This window comes from Crocuta crocuta, unplaced genomic scaffold (genome assembly GCF_008692635.1).
Source record: "Crocuta crocuta isolate KB4526 unplaced genomic scaffold, BGI_CrCroc_1.0 scaffold130, whole genome shotgun sequence".
Lineage (NCBI taxonomy): Eukaryota > Metazoa > Chordata > Mammalia > Carnivora > Hyaenidae > Crocuta > Crocuta crocuta.
This window is the reverse complement of record NW_027527920.1, coordinates 1,911,827-1,931,804: the sequence shown is the minus strand read 5'-3', so window position 1 is coordinate 1,931,804 and position 19,978 is coordinate 1,911,827. Positions and strand designations below refer to the sequence as shown.

General features: G+C 37.4%; 1 protein-coding gene across 1 annotated transcript in view; it reads left to right on the top strand.

Annotated features, from left to right (window-relative positions):
* Positions 1-496: 496 nt before the first annotated feature.
* The window catches only part of NEO1 (neogenin 1), a 173,911-nt gene continuing 154,429 nt past the window's right edge, over positions 497-19,978 (top strand). Inside the window, exons 1-4 of the mRNA XM_077749000.1 lie at positions 497-524; positions 3,768-4,085; positions 10,285-10,560; positions 14,119-14,272. Coding sequence (XP_077605126.1) covers positions 497-524; positions 3,768-4,085; positions 10,285-10,560; positions 14,119-14,272 — 776 coding nt within the window. The remainder of the gene's footprint in view (positions 525-3,767; positions 4,086-10,284; positions 10,561-14,118; positions 14,273-19,978) is intronic.

Sequence of the window (19,978 nt, the reverse complement as noted above, 5' to 3'; positions counted from 1 at the left end):
GATTAAATGAATAGTTAGTTTGTAGATAATGTTTAGAGCAATGTCTAATGCGTAAAACAGGTTAATGTTAGGCTTGTTTTTCTCCCATGTGGATACCCAGTTGTCCTAATAACATTTATTGAGTAGTTCATCTTTTTTCGCAGTTGATATAAAATGCTACCTCTATTGCATGTTACATTTCTAAATATATATAAAGCTCTATTTTGTGGCTCTTCTAGCCTATTATGTGGCTCTGTTTATCCCTGCTCTGGAGCCATAGTGGCTTAATAAATGCTGAATACTGATGAGTGCAGTCCTTTTACTTTGTTATTCTAAATTATTTTGGCTCTTCCTGGCTTTCTTTGCTCTTCTACGTAACTTTTTAGAGACTCATCACAGTTTGCAAAAATTAGTTTATTAGTAAGTTTTATCATAGAAGATAGTGATACTAATTGGCTTGTAGTAGAATGGAACCTGCACTCTTATAAATACTTCAAGCAATGGGAATCTTTAGAAGATGGTAAGGATTGATACCATGTATTCTGGTAAGTCGACGTTAGGAATGTGGACAATAAAAATATGTAGAAATATTGTAAGCCTCGGGGCGCCTGGGTGGCTTAGTCGGTTAAGCGTCCGACTTTCACTTAGGTCATGATCTCGCGGTTCGTGGGTTCGAGCCCCGCGTCGGGCTCTGTGCTGACTGCCAGCTCGGAGCCTGGAGCCTGTTTCAGTCTGTGACTCCCTCTCTCTCTGACCCTCCCCTGCTCACACTGTCTCTCTCTCTCGCTCTCCTAGAAATAAATAAAAAAAAAAAAAAAGAAAGAAAGAAAGAAATATTGTAAGCCTCTAGTTCCCATACTATATCCTGACATACCCCAGGTACCTCAAAGAACTCCCAGGGATATTTTAAACTTTCTAGGGAAACACAGCGACATCTGTTGGACACTGTGCAGACTCATAGGTCAAAGTAGTTCACAGTTTCAACATTTCATATTGCTGCCTTCATTTCAGTGCTGTGATGTTTGTGAAATTGGATTTTGGTGGTTGCTGAGATAAAAATCAAGTACCATGCAAAAGTCACTGGAACAGGAAATGAAGATAGCAGTATCCAATCTGATTTCAAGGTTTGAGAACTCATGCAGAGTCCAATAGATGTATGTACCCCATAATAACTAATTGAGGTTAATTAAAAGTTGAAGTATTTTTCAATTTATGTGAAATTTATGAATATGAAATTTCAATTTCAATTGAAAAATAATTTTTCAATTATTTTTTAGTAAGGTACTAACTTGTTAGGGCATACATATTCATTTGTTTGAACCTAACTAATTCATAAACAGAACTGTTAGGTATTTCTTTTATCCTAGGGAATTCATGAAAAAAAATTACTAAGAAAATAAAGGCACAGAAGCCAAGAAAATTTGGGAACTTCTGTGCCTTAACAAACAAGTTATTACAAATATTTAAAGATTAAGAACATTTGAAGTCCTGTGTCGGTAGAGTGCTGTAGGCCATGCTTGCTTGTGACAGGGCGAAACTGGTCTTGTCTGGGCATCTGGGACAGGCAGCATTTCTGAGAAAGTAGTATTGAAGCTGAGCCTGAAGGAGGACTGGGAGTTCATTGGAGAGGGATGGTGGTGGGAATGGCTTGTGTGCAGGGGCTGATGGGAGAGCAGCCTACTGTTACAGAGTGAGGGGACAGTGGTGCTAGGGGACGGCTGGAGAGTAGGCAGAGGCCAAGTCGCACAATGACATGGAAGTCCAGTTAGGAAATTTATTTAGTTTTTTTTGTAAAAGACTATGGCAAGCCTTTGAAGGATTTTAAGCAAAGGAATAGCATGTTAGGTCACTGCCTGCTTATTGAGGGAATAAAATACGAAGAGGATATATGTAAATATTTAATGCTGTATTCTAAGTAATGTAGAGTGCATAGTTGCAAAAATTTTGAAGTGCCTTGATTTTCATAGGCATTTGTAAGCTTTCATATAATTAAAAAAAACTTTTGGAAGACATATACTCTCATTCAGCTTGGTTGATATGGACTTTCAAAATGAAAGAAAATCAACAGTATGAGAGTGTTAAACTGTAAAACATTTACACTTATGTAATTATTATTTTTTTAAGTGGCAGAAACTTTGTCCACATTTTAAAATTATATTTGCTTTGTTAGTAATTATTTAAAATTGTTAATTTGCTATGTTGACTGCTGGTCTAATGCATTTATCTCTCAAGTTCCTGAATTGTTTAATTTGGGTGGTATAATAAGATTTAATGTCACACAGGAATGGATAAAAGTAATTTCTCTTCGTTTAGCTGTCATTTTGTACTGCCCTGGAGTTGATATTTTATTTATTTTGCCATAGTCCCAATATAACATATTTTACTGTAATAAGCAAATCACCTCAGCTTACTTTTGAAAAATTCTTAAGGTTATTTTCAAGAGTTTTAAGACTTGAAGAGCCAATTTCATAATCATCAAATAGGGATGGGACCCATCTCTGATGTTTGGGGAAGGATAATCAGTCTGTTTACAATTTGATTAGCATTGTAAGTGTTAGAAAATTTTAAAACAAGTGAATATTATTCCCTTCCTTCTGCCAGTGTGTTTCGTATTTATTTAGAGCTATTCTTTCATTATGTAATAAAGAGCTAGTTGCATCCTTAAATTTACAATGTAAATAAATTTAGATAAATGGTTGTAGATATATTTTATTTTATTTTATTTTTTTGATGTAAAATTTCTTATCTTTATTTTTATTTTTTTTTTAATAGTTTATTGTCAAATTAGTTTCCACATAACACTCAGTGCTCATCCCCACAAGTGTCCTCCTCCATGCCCATCACCCCCTCCCCCCACATCCATCAGTCCTCAGTTTTTGTCAGCATTCAAGAGTCTCTCATGGTTTGCAAACCATGAGAGACTCTTGAATGCTGGTTGTAGATATATTTTAAAAACAGTCTTGGTTTCACTTATTCAACTAAGCCTCCCTAATTGTTCACATGAAGAAATCTGATTACAAGTAATTATAATCTCATAGCAAGGGAGGTGGTCAGTACTTTTCTTGAAGAAAAGAAGTAAAGGTTGGACTTGGAAAGCTTTCTTTGGCTGAGAATACAAGATTTATAGCAAAATTTGTTTAATGAACTCACAAGAGTACTACCACAAAACAAAGCTGAAATTTTTTATGATCTTGGGATAAAATCTTTCTAAGTGGAACAGATTTATTTTTACATAGTTAAAATTTATTTTCTTATGAAAAAATAAATTCAAAATGGAAAAAGGAGTATTTGCAAAACATGATAGCTAATGCCCAAAGATTGCCAAATCAGTAGGATGAGTAATCTACTAGAAAAATGGGCAAAGTGTATATATGGTGAATTTTGAAAGAAATACAGCCAGTAAACGTACCTTATTACTTACTAACAAAGAATCATTTCAATTTTATGCTTCCTTTATGTTTCATAGAAAATTTAACTTTAAATACAATAATTTTAAATATTTATAAATCCCATTATAGGGTTTGAAATAAAGCTTTATTAAATATTCATGTAATCTAACAAAGTTTGATTATCTCATCTGGCAGGGTCTTTTTTTCTCATCTTCTGAATGGGTCAAATTTTGATTTTCTCAGAAATTTCATTAGACACTCATAGTGAAATGACTGTTATTATGTATCATATCCAAACAGCATAATTATTCAACAATAATTTTTGTACAAATTATATTTTCTTACAGAAATAAAAGAAGAAAGTTTTACTTAACTTTGTTCTCTTCATTATTTTTGTAGGATCCACCGTTCGAACATTCACTCCATTTTATTTTCTGGTGGAACCAGTGGATACACTCTCAATTAGAGGCTCTTCTGTTATATTGAACTGTTCAGCGTATTCTGAGCCTTCTCCAAAAATTGAATGGAAAAAAGATGGAACTTTTTTAAACTTAGTATCTGATGACCGACGCCAGCTTCTCCCAGATGGGTCTTTATTTATCAGCAATGTGGTGCATTCCAAACACAATAAACTTGATGAAGGTTATTATCAGTGCGTGGCCACTGTTGAGAGTCTTGGAACGATTGTGAGCAGAACAGCTAAGCTCACAGTAGCAGGTAAGTTTTTTTTTTTAAGTTGTTTATATTTTCAAGTTTATGAACTGTATAGCTTGATAAAAAGCAGTATTATCCTAGAGTTTTCACTTAATGGCTACTGTAAATAAACTCATTTAACAAATACCAATTGAGCATCTAGTGTGTGCATGGGATTATGCTAAGACTTGCTTAGTGCTGTAGGAAGTAAAATGCAGCACTTTACCCCTTTCTATTATTTAAATTGCCTACAGTTGCTATCAGAAGTATTGAGTCAGTTCTTTTTTTTTTTTTTTCTTATTTGGAAATGACAGAGGAAGTTGTATAGGAAAATTGATTCACTTTGATTGCTAACTTACCTTCCCCAGCATAACCATTTAGTATGGCTTTGTGAGACTTGCAAACTCTTGGTTTCTTTATGCCCCAACCAAGGAACTGATATTTAATTGGATTATTTAAAAAACCTATAGGTTATAGATATTAAGGTAAAGAACAGAAGTTGTAAAGAGAGGAACATTCGCTCCCTTTTAGAGCATTCTTATATGAAGAATAATGGAAAGTGTAAGCTGAAAAAGTCATGCTTGTTTTGTAGTAGATACTGATATTCCTCAGGTCTGTGTTTTTCTACTTGAGTACTAGATGAAGTAGTTTTTGTTAAGGGTCTCATTGTACAAAAATTGTATTATGTTGGGATGCCTGGGTGGCTCAGTTGCTTAAGTGTCTGACTTCATTTCAGGTCATGATCTTACGGGTCATGAGTTCGAGCCTTGACTCAGACTCTGTGCTGACAGGTCAGAGCTTGGAGCCTGCTTCAGATTCTGTGTCTCCCTCTCTCTTTGCCCTGCTCCTGCTTATACACTCACTCTGTCTCTCTCTCAAAAATAAACATTAAAACTCCTTTTAATTGTATTATGTTTAAGTCATATATGTACTCATCTTGGTCAAATGCTAACATGTAGAAAAAAATGTGACTGCAAGAATAGTTTCCCACTTCCTTGCGCACTAGGGTGATGGTTCCCCATCTCCTCCTCACTTCACAGTACACTTGCTCATTCATTCAGAGTATGAGGACTCTTTTTCTCTTTGGAACGAGATACTCAGAGCTGAATTTGAGTGTCATATATAGCTAATATAATTATTCCGTAATCACACGTTGAGGATGGAAAAAGAAAAGGGTGAGAGAGTCACTTCTTTTGATAATTAGTCTTTTCTCTCTTTTTTTCCCCTTCTTTCCTTCCATTTTCTTTTTCCCCCTCTCCCTTCTTTTCTTCCTCTAATCTGCTTGTGAGGCTTTGTCCAACATGTTGACAGATAAGTTAGCATCATGACTGCCCCTACCCTGTTACTTGGTTGAGTTCCTGTTTATCATTTATGTTTTTATTTTTATTTAAAAAAAGTTTTTTAATGTTTATTTATTTTTGAGACAGAGAGACAGAGTGCTGTCAGGGGAGAGGCAGAGAGAGGGGGAGACACAGAATCTGAAACAGGCTCCAGGCTCTGAGTTCTTAGCTGTCAGCAGAGAACCTGATGTGGGGCTTGAACCCACAAACCATGAGATCATGACCTGAGCCAAAGTCAGATACTTAACTGACTGAGCCACCCAGGCACCCCGTATCATTTATGTTTTTAAGCTGGGCTTTAATTTAATCTTAACTCCTTCCTCTCAGCTGTCTTCCACAGCCAGTCACCAAATCCAGTGAATTCTGCTTCCTAGTTTCTCTGTACATGATCCTGAGGCCACTTCTCACCATCTCTCACCTTGTAACTGTCTGCTGCCTCATTCTTTCCCTTTTCCAGTCCAGTGGCCAGGGCTGTCTTATCACCCTTCAGAAGCTCTTCAGTGACAACATCAAGCTGATGTCTAAACTCTTATAGGCCTTGTGTCTTTTCATGAGCTAGCTTCCACTTCTCCAGCTTCATTTCATTTCTTTTCTTTTTTAAATGTTTTATTTCTGAGAGAGAGAGAGAGAGAGAGTGAGTGAGCGAGCAAGCAGGGGAGGGTCAGAGAGAGAGGGAGACACAGTACCTGAAGCAGGCTCCAGGCTCTGAGCGAGCTGTCAGCACAGAGCCCGACGCGGGGCTCAAACCCATGAACTGTGAGATCATGACCTGAGCCAAAGTCTGACGCTCAACTGACTGAGCCACCCAAGCGCCCCTCCAGCTTCACTTCTTAACATTACACCCTGCCCGTGCCTGCCCTCTGCCATCATCAGCAGGACCACCTTCAGCACATTTTAAGCTCTGCCAGTACTGAACATTTTCAAATTCCTGTTATTCTTGATCACCGGCCTTTGCTCATGGCTTCCCCACTGCCTGTTAAGCCTGTCCTCTACACTTTCTTCTCTACTCTGCTAGATTTGTCCAGCCTTCTCTTTAGCTTTCATAGCCTTCAGGAAACATTTTTGGCCTAATGTCTTAGTAAACAGCCATTTTTAATATAGTATAATCAGTTCTTTGGCTGTAGACAAGATTCTGTAGGAGAGTTATTTAACTCACTCATGGCCTTGAGTATCAGAAGGTAATAATACCTGAACTAAGAGATGAATAGAAATTCTTTTTAATAGTTGCATAGTATCCATTGCATAGATATACTGTGATTTATATAAAGATTCCCTTTTTATGAACAGTTACATAGATAATTATTTGATGTTATAGGCAGTACTATAGTGAACACCCTTTTATAAATCTTTTCTGTAGAATAGATTACTAGCATAAATAATTCTACTAATTGCTGGATCATAGGATATACTTTGTGTGTGTGTTTAATTTTAGAAAGAGCACTGAACTGTTTGGCTCTCCCTCAAAATTTTAACCTTAAAGTTACCATATGACTGAGCTATTTCATTTCTAGGTATCTACCCAAGAGAAATGAAAAGATAGTCTGTACAGCAGTTGTACATGACTTGTTATAGCAGCATTATCTGTAACAGCCAAAAAGTGAAAACACAAGCTACATGTCTGTCAGGTGTTGAACAGATAACCAAACTGTGGTGTATATGTACGTGGAATGTTATTCAGCAATAAAGAGGAATGAAATTGTGCTATGTACTGCAACATGGATGAACCTGAAAAACATAATGCTAAGTGAAAGGAGCCAATCACAGATCATGTGACTTCATATATATATGAAATGTACAGAATAGGAAAATACAGGGAGCCAAAAGGTAGACTGATGGTTTTCTAGGGGTAAGGATGGGGGAGAGGAGACAAGAGCACAGGGCATCAGGCAGGTGAGTACAGGAAATGCAGAATGATTGCAAGTGAGTACAAAGTTTCTTTGCAGGATGATGAAAATGCTCTAAAATTAGAGTGATGATTGCACAACTTTGTTTACTAGAGGCTGTTGAATTGTGGATTTTAAATGGTTAAGTTTATGGTATATAAATTGTATCTCAATAAAACTTTTTTTTTTTTTAAGAGACTGTTAAACTGCCATTCTAAAAGAACATTGGTTAGTGTTCTTTGGTTACAAGCAATACAGACTGATTATGACCAGTTCATGTAAAAAGGAGAATTTTTGAAAGAACACTAAGTAGGTAGCTCATAAAATTAAATATGAGAAGTCTTCTCTGCACTCATTTTTCCACAGTAGAAATGTTTATTTTACTGCCTGGGCAGTATCCTGGCTATGAATGTTTTGTGCCTAAAGGAGGAGAAATTGGGTGGTCTGAATACAGACACTGTTCATCTCTTCTTCTCAAGCCTGTGTCTCTCTCCCACTTTGTTTTCTCCTTCAGTTCTCCGGAAGTAGCAGGGCACACTGGCCTCCTACTTGTGAACATAGGAAGCTGCAGCAATTTCTGCCTCTTGTGTCTGTACTAGTTCCTCCATCTGCTTTCCCTATTCAGAAACTTTTAGAAATCTCTTGTCTGCCGATTCCACATACGTTGCTGTACGTTTATATTTTTGAAAAAATTACTAATTGTCGTGAGACCTCAGGAGGGGAGAAGATTTTGACTTTTTAAAAATAGAATTAGCGTTTGGTTTTATTTCAGCTTCCTGTTTTTCCTACTTTATTAGTTTCTCTGTTTATCTTTGTTAAGTCCATTCTTCTAATTTTTTGGGGTTTTGTAAAGTAGATATATGGCTAATTTTTATCTTTCTTTCCTTCAAAAATCTCCTTGAAATAAAAAATAAGAAAAAATTTGTAAGAAAGCTAGACAACCTGTGTGCCATTTCCATATGGACTAATTCACCATCATAAAACTACAAAACCTAGACCTGTTTCTCATAATTTCCTATGTTTGTTAGTCTTTAAAGAAACATTTTGTTGTGTTCTTAGCATCTCAGAATCTTTTTAGATTAATAATAACAGTAGCTAGTATTTGAGTTTGTGCCAGACCCTATGCTTTATATGAAATATGTTAAGTACTAACCTTTTTAACATCCTATGAGGACTCTTGTTCTCATTTTACTGAAGAAGAAACTGAGGCTTCCAGGGTAAGTAACTTGCTAATGGCACGCAGCCATGAAGTGGTGGAGTTGGGATTCAGATTCAGATTATGTGACTCTAGAATTTAGGCTCTTAACCACTACATTCTGTGTGTCTATAGAGTATTTATGACTGCATTTTTGTTAATACTTTATTTTGAAATAATTTCAAGCTCATACAGTTGTTGCAAGAATGAAACCAAGAAATCACATCTACTCCTCACTTACCCAGTTGTTAACATTTTACCGTGTCTGCCTTATCTCCCAGTAGGCACTATCCAAATCAGTTTTTTTTTCTGAACTATTAAGGGTAAGTTGCAGACACTACCTCCACCTAAATACTTCCATGTGTATATTTCCTAAAAACAAAGATGTTCTTCTAAATAACCATCCATCAATTTTAGGAAATTAACCTTCCTACAATACTACTGTAGATACCATTCAGATTTCACTGTTTGTCTCAATAATGTTCTTAATAGCAAAAAACAAAAACAGTACCTTTGCCCCTCCCCTACTCCTTTCTGGTCCAGGATTACATGTTTTACTTAGTAGTTGTATCTCTTTAGGCTCTTTTGGTCTCAAATCATTCTTCAGTTTATCCTTGTCTCAATTTGTGTCTTCTGGTTTTTCCCTATGAATAGATTCAGGTTTTGCATTTTAGGAAGGATATCACAGAAGAAATGTTGCTGTGTTCTTAGTGTTACCTTATCAGAAAGCATATGATGTTTTGTTCCATTACTGGTGATGTTAACTTTTATTACTTTGTTAACATGGACTGTATTAACAAATATATATAACATGGACTCTATTTAACAAAGTAATAAAAGTTAACAGTGCTCTGTTTCTCCACTGTAAAGTTAAGTATTTTGTACTTTCATTAATTAGTAGTATGTATTTTGGGAAGAGCTAATTTGACACTCCACCAGCTTCCACCAACAAGTTTAGCATCCGTTCATTATTCTTTTTTGCATTAATTATCATTATCTCAGATTTAGCCAGAGGAAACGCCCTCAGTCTGACTTTTGTGAACTTTTTGATATGCCCATATCGTTCTTTGGACGCTTCCTTTCTTCTGTAACAGGATGTTCCAGGTCTATCTTGTACTTTCCTTACTCTAGTCCTAGAATGAGCTGCTTCTCCACGAAGCATTGGTTCCTTATAGTGGAGAATGGTATTTAGAAATCACGATTGTGTCACCATATCTACTCATTGCTACTCAGGTGGCATTGAATTTGAGCTCTCTCTGGATAGAACTAGAAGGTGTATATATATGTATGTTTGCATATAAATTTATATATACACATATACATGTGTATATCTCATATACCTGTGTACACACACACGTATGTATATATCTCCTTTCTCTGTCCAGAGAGTCCAGAATATGTATATACATACAGAGACACATATATCTATATATATGTATGTATATAATGATTGTGAAATGTGTATATATTATACATATTTACATTTATTTGTATAATTCTATAAAACTGTAAATTTATACTGATACCTCAGTTCTGCGTACCATGGGATTTATTCTACCCTTCTCCTTTTCCATGTTTATACCTTGCTTCTCCGACTGTGAGGAATCTGATTCCATTTATCTAGTACATTTACTTATTTGACCTGTATCCTTATTGTAGCCAATTTCCAGACCCATGGACCTTGGTCTTGACCCTGGTTCCACCCATGGTCCCAGGGGCTGACTTGCTCCTGGTTCCCATGACTACATTTTAAAGTAACATTTAACTACATTTTGTTTCTTCTTTTCTTTTCCTTTATTGTTTAGGTCTTCCAAGATTTGCCAGCCAACCAGAACCTTCTTCAGTTTATGCTGGGAACAGTGCAATTCTGAATTGTGAAGTTAATGTAGATTTGGTCCCGTTTGTAAGATGGGAACAGAACAGACAGCCTCTTCTTCTGGATGACAGAGTTCTCAAACTTCCAAGTGGGACACTGGTTATCAGCAATGCCACTGAAGGAGATGGGGGACTGTATCGCTGCGTAATTGAAAGTGGTGGGCCACCAAAGTATAGCGATGAAGCTGAATTAAAAGTTCTTCCAGGTATTAATTTATTTATCAGGATTCATGGTTTTCTGTTTATTAACGGATAAAAATTGTTCTTTTAGAATTGTCTTTTTTTTTTATCAAAGACTGTTAAATGTGTGGTGTGACAAATTAACATCAGCATAGGAGTTTCAGTTTCTTACAGGGGGAGAAAAGAAGAAAACGTGCCAGAAATATCCTCTCTTTAGTGAATGCATTAGTCAGTAAAAACTTATTAAGAGATAAAGTGTATTTAATATCTATGGCATTCTTCTTGGCCAAATACTAGTTCCGTGTCTTTTCGTCAAGCCTCCATCTGCTACTTCCCTGTAATAGGATACTTCATACAGTTAGGTGTCTTTACCCATCAGAATCAGAGCCTCACTCAGGCTAGTTCATACGAGGGATGCACAGAGTGGTAACTAATACAGTAGTTCTGGAGACACTGGTTAGCAGGAGTCCTTTATAGCGCTCCCTTATTGTAATGTAAACCCAGCTCCTCCTTACTTCTCTTGATGGGTTCTCACTCTTTCTGCCCTTGCTGGCTCTCCTCATGATCTTGTTGTGCGTGTGTCTTCCTGGCTGTGTGATCTCTGCTGCTCATAACGCCCTCTCACTTGGAGCTCACCACAGTCCTTCCAGTCTCCCGATGTCTCACCTCTCAGCTTCCACTCCCACTTCTGGGTGCCTGATCCACGTTTCTTCCTTCACACCTGAGCTTATGGATATAGTTGGGCCATCTTTACATTGTCTGGGCAGATTTTTTATATACAGCTACTTCATAGGCTAATTTTTGGTCTACGGATTGGCTTGCAAAGTGAGACCAGTGTTAGAGCAGCGACACTTGATGGCGTTCCTGATGAGCTTTGCATTGATTTTTTTTTTTAACGCAGTTTCTTTCTTTGTTGTCATCATCCGGACATCCAGATGTCCTTGGCATTTCTGTCCCTGTGTGTTTACACCTCAGGAGCCACAGTTATTTTTTAAAATTTATATTAGATCATGTCACATCTTTGCTCAAAACCTAATGGTTTCTCGTCTCAGAGAAAAGGTTAAAGTCCTTNATGCTGAGCATCGTTTCATGTGTCTGTTGGCCATCTGGATGTCCTCTTTGGAGAAGTGTCTGTTCGTATCTTCTGCCCGTTTCTTCACTGGGTTGTTTGTTTTTCGAGTGTGGAGTTTGGTGAGTTCCTTATAGATTAGAATTTATATAATCTTAATGCCACCTCTCTTCCCATCTCTCTCCTTCCATCTGGTACTCTTCTCTCCCTCACTCTGTGATTATGGCCACCTTATGTTTCTAGAATACTCCAAATACCATTTTGCTTTACGTCTTTCTGCTTGCCATTTGCTCTGCCTGGAGTTTTCTCTTCCCTCAGATGTCTGCCTGAATCAACTGTCTTATTTCTTTGCTCAGATATCACTGTATTAGTTAAGCCTTCCTTGACCACTGTTTAAAACAACAATCCTCCATTTCCACCCCATACTTTCCTCTTCTCCTTCATTTTATATCAGAACATACCACTATTTGGCATACACTGTTTTGTTTCTTGTCTCTTTCCCCAAGCAGTAGGTAAGCTCAGTAAGGGTAGAAATTTTGTCTGCTGCCAAGAATGGTAACTGACACACAGAAGACAATAAATATTTGTTTAAATTTGTCTGTTTCTATCAAAATGTGATTAGATGTAGCTAAATCCAGGAGGGAAGAAAACAAAGAGAGAACTGTTGCCATATTGCAGTGTCTTTCAGCTTACTTCCTGACTTGCTTTTACATGGCAGAGGTCCTGTTTCTTCTCTATACCTGGGGTACCATTCAAGCAAACCCTTAAAACCAGATCTGGGGACACAAGATTTTCAGTGTCAAAGGATGAGTCACCACTCCATACCTGAAACATAAACCAAGTACTGAATGTTTTATTTACTTAAGGGAAAACCATACTTTCAAGTACCGTCTTCTTGAATAATGCAAACTGCTGATCTCATATAGAATTTTGGGGAAGACATTGTTTTTGGTTTGTTGGTTAAGAGGCAAGGGTGGGTTGATGTCAGCCAAAGAAGCATGTTTTATGGTTGGTTACAGGGGTGAGAGCAGGTTAATGTCAGCTGTAGAAGCAAGTGATTCGGCTGCTGAATGGCTGACTTTTAAAGCCTGAGGCTGTCACTCATTGGGTGACTTTCAAAGGCGTGTTCACTGAAGCGAGTTGTCACTGATCTGTTAGACTTGGTTTACTTGTTACCATGGCTACAGAACTGTCATCGATTAGTTACACAAGTTTAAAGCCAGCTCTGGTGGTTGTTACCATGGCTGTAAAATATATTCTCCTAAGTGTTTGGAGACAAGAGGTCACATCTCTTTACCTGAGAATGGTCTGTCTTCTCAAAACTTAACACTGGAAATACTGCTCCACCAGTAGAGCACCCTACCTTCTACCCATAAAAGTATAGCCTTTTCAGACGTCCCTAAGAGGGCAGCCATATAAAGTGAACACACTCAGAGTGATAGCCTAATCGCTGTACCATTGCAAAAATCAAAGGATTGACAGACTAAGTGAATAAGTGAGAGGCAAAATTCAGAAAGATTTTCATAAGTAATACAGATACAGGGATGTAAAGGAAACCTCTTATGATATCCCTATGAATGGAGAGGATGCTGTTAAGGATCTTGAACTTGCTCAGTCTTTTCTCTTTGTACCAGTCGTGAAACATTTACTTATGCAGTTTTTTATTTTTTATTTTTAAAGTTTATTTATTTGAGAGAGACAGAGACAGCACAAGTGGGGGAGGGGCAGAGAGAGAGGGAGAGAGATCGAATTCCAAGCATCAGAGTCTGACACGGGGCTCGAACTCACAAACTGCAAGATAGTGACCTGAGCAGAAACTAAGAGTTGGGCGCTTAACAGACTGACATCCAGGCGCCCTCTTATCCAGTCTTTTAAAGTGAAAGGGATTCATGTCAGATTTTATCTCTCAGTTGATCAGTAAGCACCTTAAAGTTAGGAGCTATAGCTGGTACATCTTTAAGGCCCCTAGAGAGCCTAGCACAATGTTTTGCACATTGAAATGACTTAAGAAATGTTTGCTAATTTTTTTTTTTTTAAATTTTTTTAATGTTTTATTTATTTCTAGGAGAGAGAGAGAGAGAGACAGCGTGAGCAGGGGAGGGTCAGAGAGAGAGTCAGACTGAAACAGGCTCCAGGCTCTGAGCTGGCAGCCAGCACAGAGCCCGATGCGGGGCTCGAACCCACGAACCGCGAGATCATGACCTAAGCGAAAGTCGGACGCTTAACCGACTAAGCCACCCAGGCGCCCCAAATGTTTGCTAATTTAATTGGAATTTTCTAGTGTCACTTTTTCTTAAAATATTTTGTTATGTAAAGGCAAACAGGGTACCTGTCTGGCTCAGTCGGTAAAGCATGCAGCTCTTGATCTCAGGGTCATGAGTTCAAGCCCCACATTGGGCATAGAGCCTACTTAAAAAAATAAATAAATAAAACCACACAGACTGAATAGGAAATTGCCATTCCACATCATTAAAGTGGTAAAGTGCTTTCTTAATTGTTGTCTTTTATTTTTTAGATCCTGAGTTCACATCAGACTTGGTGTTTCTGAAACAACCTTCTTCCTTAGTCAGAGTCCTTGGTCAGAGTGCAGTGCTGCCGTGTGTCGCTTCAGGACTTCCTACTCCAGCCATTAGATGGATGAAAAATGAGGAGGCACTTGACATAGAAAGGTAATGTCTGCCTAAAAGCCTTTTTCAGCCTTAGCTTCAGACTCGGTCTAGTCTTGTTTGGGACTAATGATTAATAATGAAAAAAAATGGTCATCTACTTTATTTTTTATTTAAACACATTATAATGCTCATATGTCATTTTTGAAATAGTTTCTATGCTGTATATGATTAGGGTATTTAAAGAAAAAACTGCTTTCAAAATATTAACGGCTGATTATTTCATCTGTTCTTTTTGAGCTACAGTGTAATTAGCTTAAGGCCTCAAGACCTCCTTCCCTAAACTGTTGCAAGGTTCTGACTAGCCTGATACTTATTCATTTTTTTGTGCATTTTGTTGGTAGTAATTTTCTTTATTCTAAGAATTAAAAAAAATGTGTTCCTCATCCTTTTGTTTTTGCCTTTTAAACTCCTGCCACCCTTCTTCTGTGATCAAAATTCTTCCTCTTCTACAAAAGCCTTTCTGTTAAGATCAGCCATTGTGTCATCCCTCATTACTTCCTTATGTAATTGGCACTTGATCTGTGTAGTGGGGGCTTTTCTCTGTAGTACTCTGATAGAAGAACTGAGGTAGTGGTGGTGGTGGTATTTAGGTACATTTTGTTTCCAAGACAAAGTTATCTTGTATGTTGTAGAATGTTTAGTATCACCCTTGGCCTCTATCTGCTTAGATGCCAATAGCACTTCTAAGTTGTGACAACCAAAAATGTTTCTAGATCTTGCCAGATGTCCCCCTGGGGGGGGAAATAGCCCCAAATTGAGGACCACTGTTGCAGAGCAGTGCTGTCCAATAGAAATATGATGCAAACCACATATGTAATTTAAAATTTTTGGTAGCTAGGTAAAAATAACTAAGATATACATGTGAACTACTAAATATAATAATAATAATCTATATAGTGCACCAGTTAAAGTGAAATGTAGTTCTACCAAAACAATAAAGTCATGGTTAGTGTTACTTCAGCTTTTTTATTTTTTTATTTTTTAAAGTTTTTGTCTTGATTTTAAGAGAGAGAGAGAGACAGAGAGAGAGAGAGAGACATACACACACACAGAGAGACAGACTATCTCAAGCAGGCTTTGCACTGCCAGTGTGGAGCCTGACTTGGGGTTTGAACCCACAAACCATGGGATCATGACCTGAGCCAAAATCAAGAGTCAGATGGTCAACCATCTGAGTCACCCATGTGCCTCTGTGTTGCTTCTGCTTTTATATTTAAATAAAAATTAAAGAAAATTCAGAGTTCAGTTCTTTAGAAATTCTAGCTACATTTAAAGTGTCAGAAGCCACCTTTAGCTAGTGGTTATTGATTTGGATGCACTGTGCTGTTGGGTGGGCAGATGGCCCAGACATAGGCAGGATGACTGCAGTGAGCTGAGGGACACCTGGGACATGAGGGGAGATTGTTTGCTCTTCTAGGAGGGCTTCTCAGACAGCAGTGGGCATGAACTACCCCTCTGGGCATGAGGGAGGGGGCTCATGCCATTTCTCTACCTGACCCCTCAAGGTAAACTAACTTCAGTGAGCAGCACAGCACCAACAGTAGTGGCCTGAACTGCTTACACTAAGGCCCACCCCTCTGCACTTTGCAGGTGCTACTTTTTGTAAGTGTGTCTAAGAACCAAAGCAGCAAGCCTCTACCCCCGGGAGACCAGCACAAACCCTCAGACCATAGAGTTCTATTGACCGTATTAATCTGCAAAGCTTCAGCTCTCCTGGAAATAGCATCAGGTCTATTTTAACAAGCCGACAGGGTAGAGCACACCTAGTTAAAACCTGCTGGCCACACTCTGGCCAAGGACCAAACACTGCAGGCAAGGAGAAACTGCCGAGGACTGACCTGAGGTAAAGAGCAGCCAAAACACAGGAGCAGAGTGCACACGGCATATACCAGAGACATTTCCTGAATCACCAGGACCTGGATGGTATATAGCCTCTTCTTTATAAAGCCATTACTCTCAGGAGGAAGAAACATAACAGGCTTTCCTAACACAAGACAACAGAGATCTAGACATAATGCTAAGATAGAAGAATTCATCCCAAAAGAGAGAACAAGAAAAGGTCATGGCCAGTGATCTAATTGAAACAGATGTAAATAATGTGCCTGATCTAGTATCTAAAGCAACAATCATAGGGATACTAGCTGAGCTTGAGAAAAGCATAGAAGGCCAGAGTCCCTTACCATAGAGATAAAGGACCTAAAAACTAGTCAGGCTGAAATAAAAAATACTATAACCGAGATGCAAAACTGATTGGATGTAATGACCACAAGGATAGTGGATGTAATGACCATAAGGATAGAAGAAGCAGAGGAACTAAGTGATATAGAAAATAAAATTAGGAGAAATAATGAAGCTGAAAGGAAGAGGGAAAAAAACCACAGATCAGAGATGTAGACTTAGAAGCTCAGTGACTCCATAAAGCATAATAACATTCATATCAGGAGTATAAATAACATTCTTTTAGAAGTCCCAGAAGAAGATGAAAAAATGGGGAAGAAGGTTTATTTGAGGAAATTATAGCTGAAAACTTTCCTAATCTGAGGAAGGAAAGAGACGTCCAAATCCAGGAGGCACAAAGAACTCCCATCAAAATCAACAAAAGCAGGCCAACACCAGGATACCATAGTTAAATTGGCAAAATACAGAGATAATATAAAAAAATCCTAAGAGCAGCAAGACAAAAGAAGTCCCTAACTAACGAAGGAAGACAAAGAAGGTTAGCAGCAGATCTCTCCACAAAAGCTTTGTAGGCCAGAAGGGAGTGGCATGATATAGTCAGTGTTCTAAGTTGGAAAAATATGCAGCCCAAATTACTCTTATCCAGAAAGGCTGTCATTCAGAATAGAAAGAGAGATAGTTTCCCAGAAAAACAAAAACTAAAGGAATTCATGACAACTAAACCAGCCTTGCAAGAAATATTAAAGGGGCCTCTTTGGGAAAGAAAGACCAGAAGTGACAGAGACTAGAAAAAAGAAATCTCTAGAAACAACAAAACAAGTAATAAGATGGCACTAAATTCATATCTGTCAATAATCACTGAATGTAAATGGACTAAATAATCAAAAGACATAAGATGTCAGAATGGATAGAAAAAACAAGACCCATCTATATGCTGTCAATAAGGGACTCATTTTAGACCTAAAGACACCTGCAGATTGAAAGTGAGGGGATAGAGAGCCATTTACCATGTTAATGGACATCATAAGAAAGAGTAGCAATAGTGAATATCAGACAAGCTAGATTTTAAACTGAAGATTGTAACAAGAGATAAAGAAGGGTACTGGATCATAATAAAAGTGTTTTTCCAACAAGAAGACCTAACAATTGTAAATGTTTATGCCCCTAGCTTGGAGCACCCAGATAGGTAAAACAAACATAAAGGAACTCATTTATAATAATACAATAAAAGTAGGGAACTTTAATATCTCACCTAACGTCAGTGGATGGATTAAGTAGAAAATCAACAAGGAAAGAGTGACTTTGAATGACACACTGGTCTAGATGGACTTAAGAGATATATTCAGAACATTTCATCCTAAAGCAGCAAGATAGACATTATTTTTGAGTGCACATGGGAAAATTTCCAGAATAGGTCATATACTAGGTCATAAATCAGGCTTCAGCAAGTACAAAAAGTTGAGATCACACTGTGCATGTTTTCTGACCACAATACTATGAAACTTGAAGTCAACCACAAGAAAAAAATTGGAAAGATCACATATACATGGAGGTTAAAGGCATCCTACTAAAGAATAAATGGGTCAACTAGGAAATAAAAGAAGAAATAAAAAAATACATGGAAACAAATGATAATGAAAATGTGACAGCCCAAAACTTTTGTGATGCTGCAAAAGAGGTCATAAAAGGGAAGAATATTGCAATACAGGCCTACCTCAAGAAGCAAGAAAAATCTCAAATATATAATCTAACCTTACTCCTAAGTGATCTAGAAAGTGAACAACAAATGAAGCCAAAACCCAGCAGAAGAAGGGAAGTAATAAAGATCAAGCAGAAATAAATGATCTAGAAACAAAACCCAGTGGAACAGATCAGTGAAACCTGGAGCTGGTTCTTTGAAAGAAATAAAACTGACAAACTCCTAGGAAGACTTACCAAAGAGAAGAGAGAAAGGACCCAAATAAATAAAATCACAAATAGAGAGGAGAGATCACAACCAACACAACAGAAAATCAAACAATTATAAGAGAATTTTATGAAAAATTACCTGCCAACAAATTGGGCAATCCGTAAGCAGTGGATAAATTTCTAGAAACACATAAACTACCAAAATTGAAATAGGAAGAAATAGAAAACTTGAACAGATTGACAACCAGCAAAGAAATTGAAACAGTAATCCAAAATGTCTCAACAAGCAGAAGTCCAGGGCCAGATTGCTTCCCAGGGGAATTCTACCAAACATTAAAAAAAAATTTTTTTAACATTTATTCCTTTTTGAGAGACAGAAACAGAGCATGAGTGGGATAGGGGCAAAGAGAGGGAGACACAGGCTCCAATCTCTGAGTTGTCAGCAGAGCCTGTTGTGGGACTCCAACTCATGAACTGTGAGGACATGACCTGAGCTGAAATCAGATGTTTAACCGACTGAGCCATGCAGGCACCCTTCTACCAAACGTTTAAACAAGAGTTAATACCTTTTCTTCTCAAACTGTTTCAAAAAGTAGAAATGAAAGGAAAACTTCCAGACTCATTCTATGAGGCCGGAATTACATTGATTCCAAAACTAGACAAAGACACTACTAAAAAAGAGAATTCTAGGCCAATATCCCTGATGAATGGGTATGCAAAAATTCTCAACAAAATGCTAACAAATGAAATCCAACAGTACATTAAAAGAATCATTCACCACAATCAAATGGGATTTATTCCTGGGTTGCAAGGGTCGTTCATTATTGGCAAATCAATAAACATATACACCATATCAATAAAAGAAATGGTAAGAACCATATGATCCTCTCAAAAGATGCAGAAAAAGCATTGGACAAAGTACAGCATCCATTTTTTTATCAAAACCTTCAATAAAGTAGAGATAGAGGGAACATACCTCAACGTCATAAAGGCCGTATATGAAAAGACCCACAGCTAATATCATTCTCAATGGGGAAAAACTGAGAGCTTTTCTTCTATGGGTAGGAACAGGACAGGGTTGTCCACCCTCACCATTACTATTTAACATAGTACTGGAAGTTTTGGCCTTAGCAGTCAGACAACAAAAAGAAATAAAAGGCATCCAAAATGGCAAGGAAGAAATCCAATTTTCACTATTTGTGGATGATATGATACTCTATGTAGAAAACCCAAAAGAGTCCACCAAAAAAGTTGTTAGAACTGATCCACAAAATAAGTAAAGTCACAGAATATAAAAATCAACGTACAGAAATCTGTTGGATTTCTATACAAATGATGAAGCAGCAGAAAGAGAAATTAAGGAATAGATCCAATTTACAATTTCACCAAAAACATAAGATACTTAGGAATAAATTTAACCAAAGAGGTGAAAGTTCTGTACACTGAAAACTATGGAACACTTCTGAAGGAAAGTGTTTGAAGATGACACAAAGAAGTGGAAAAACATCCCATGCTTATGGATTGAAAGAACAATTATTGTTAAAATGTCTAAACTACCCAAAGCAATCTACACATTTAATTCAGTCCCTATCAAAATACCACCAGTGTTTTTCACAGCTA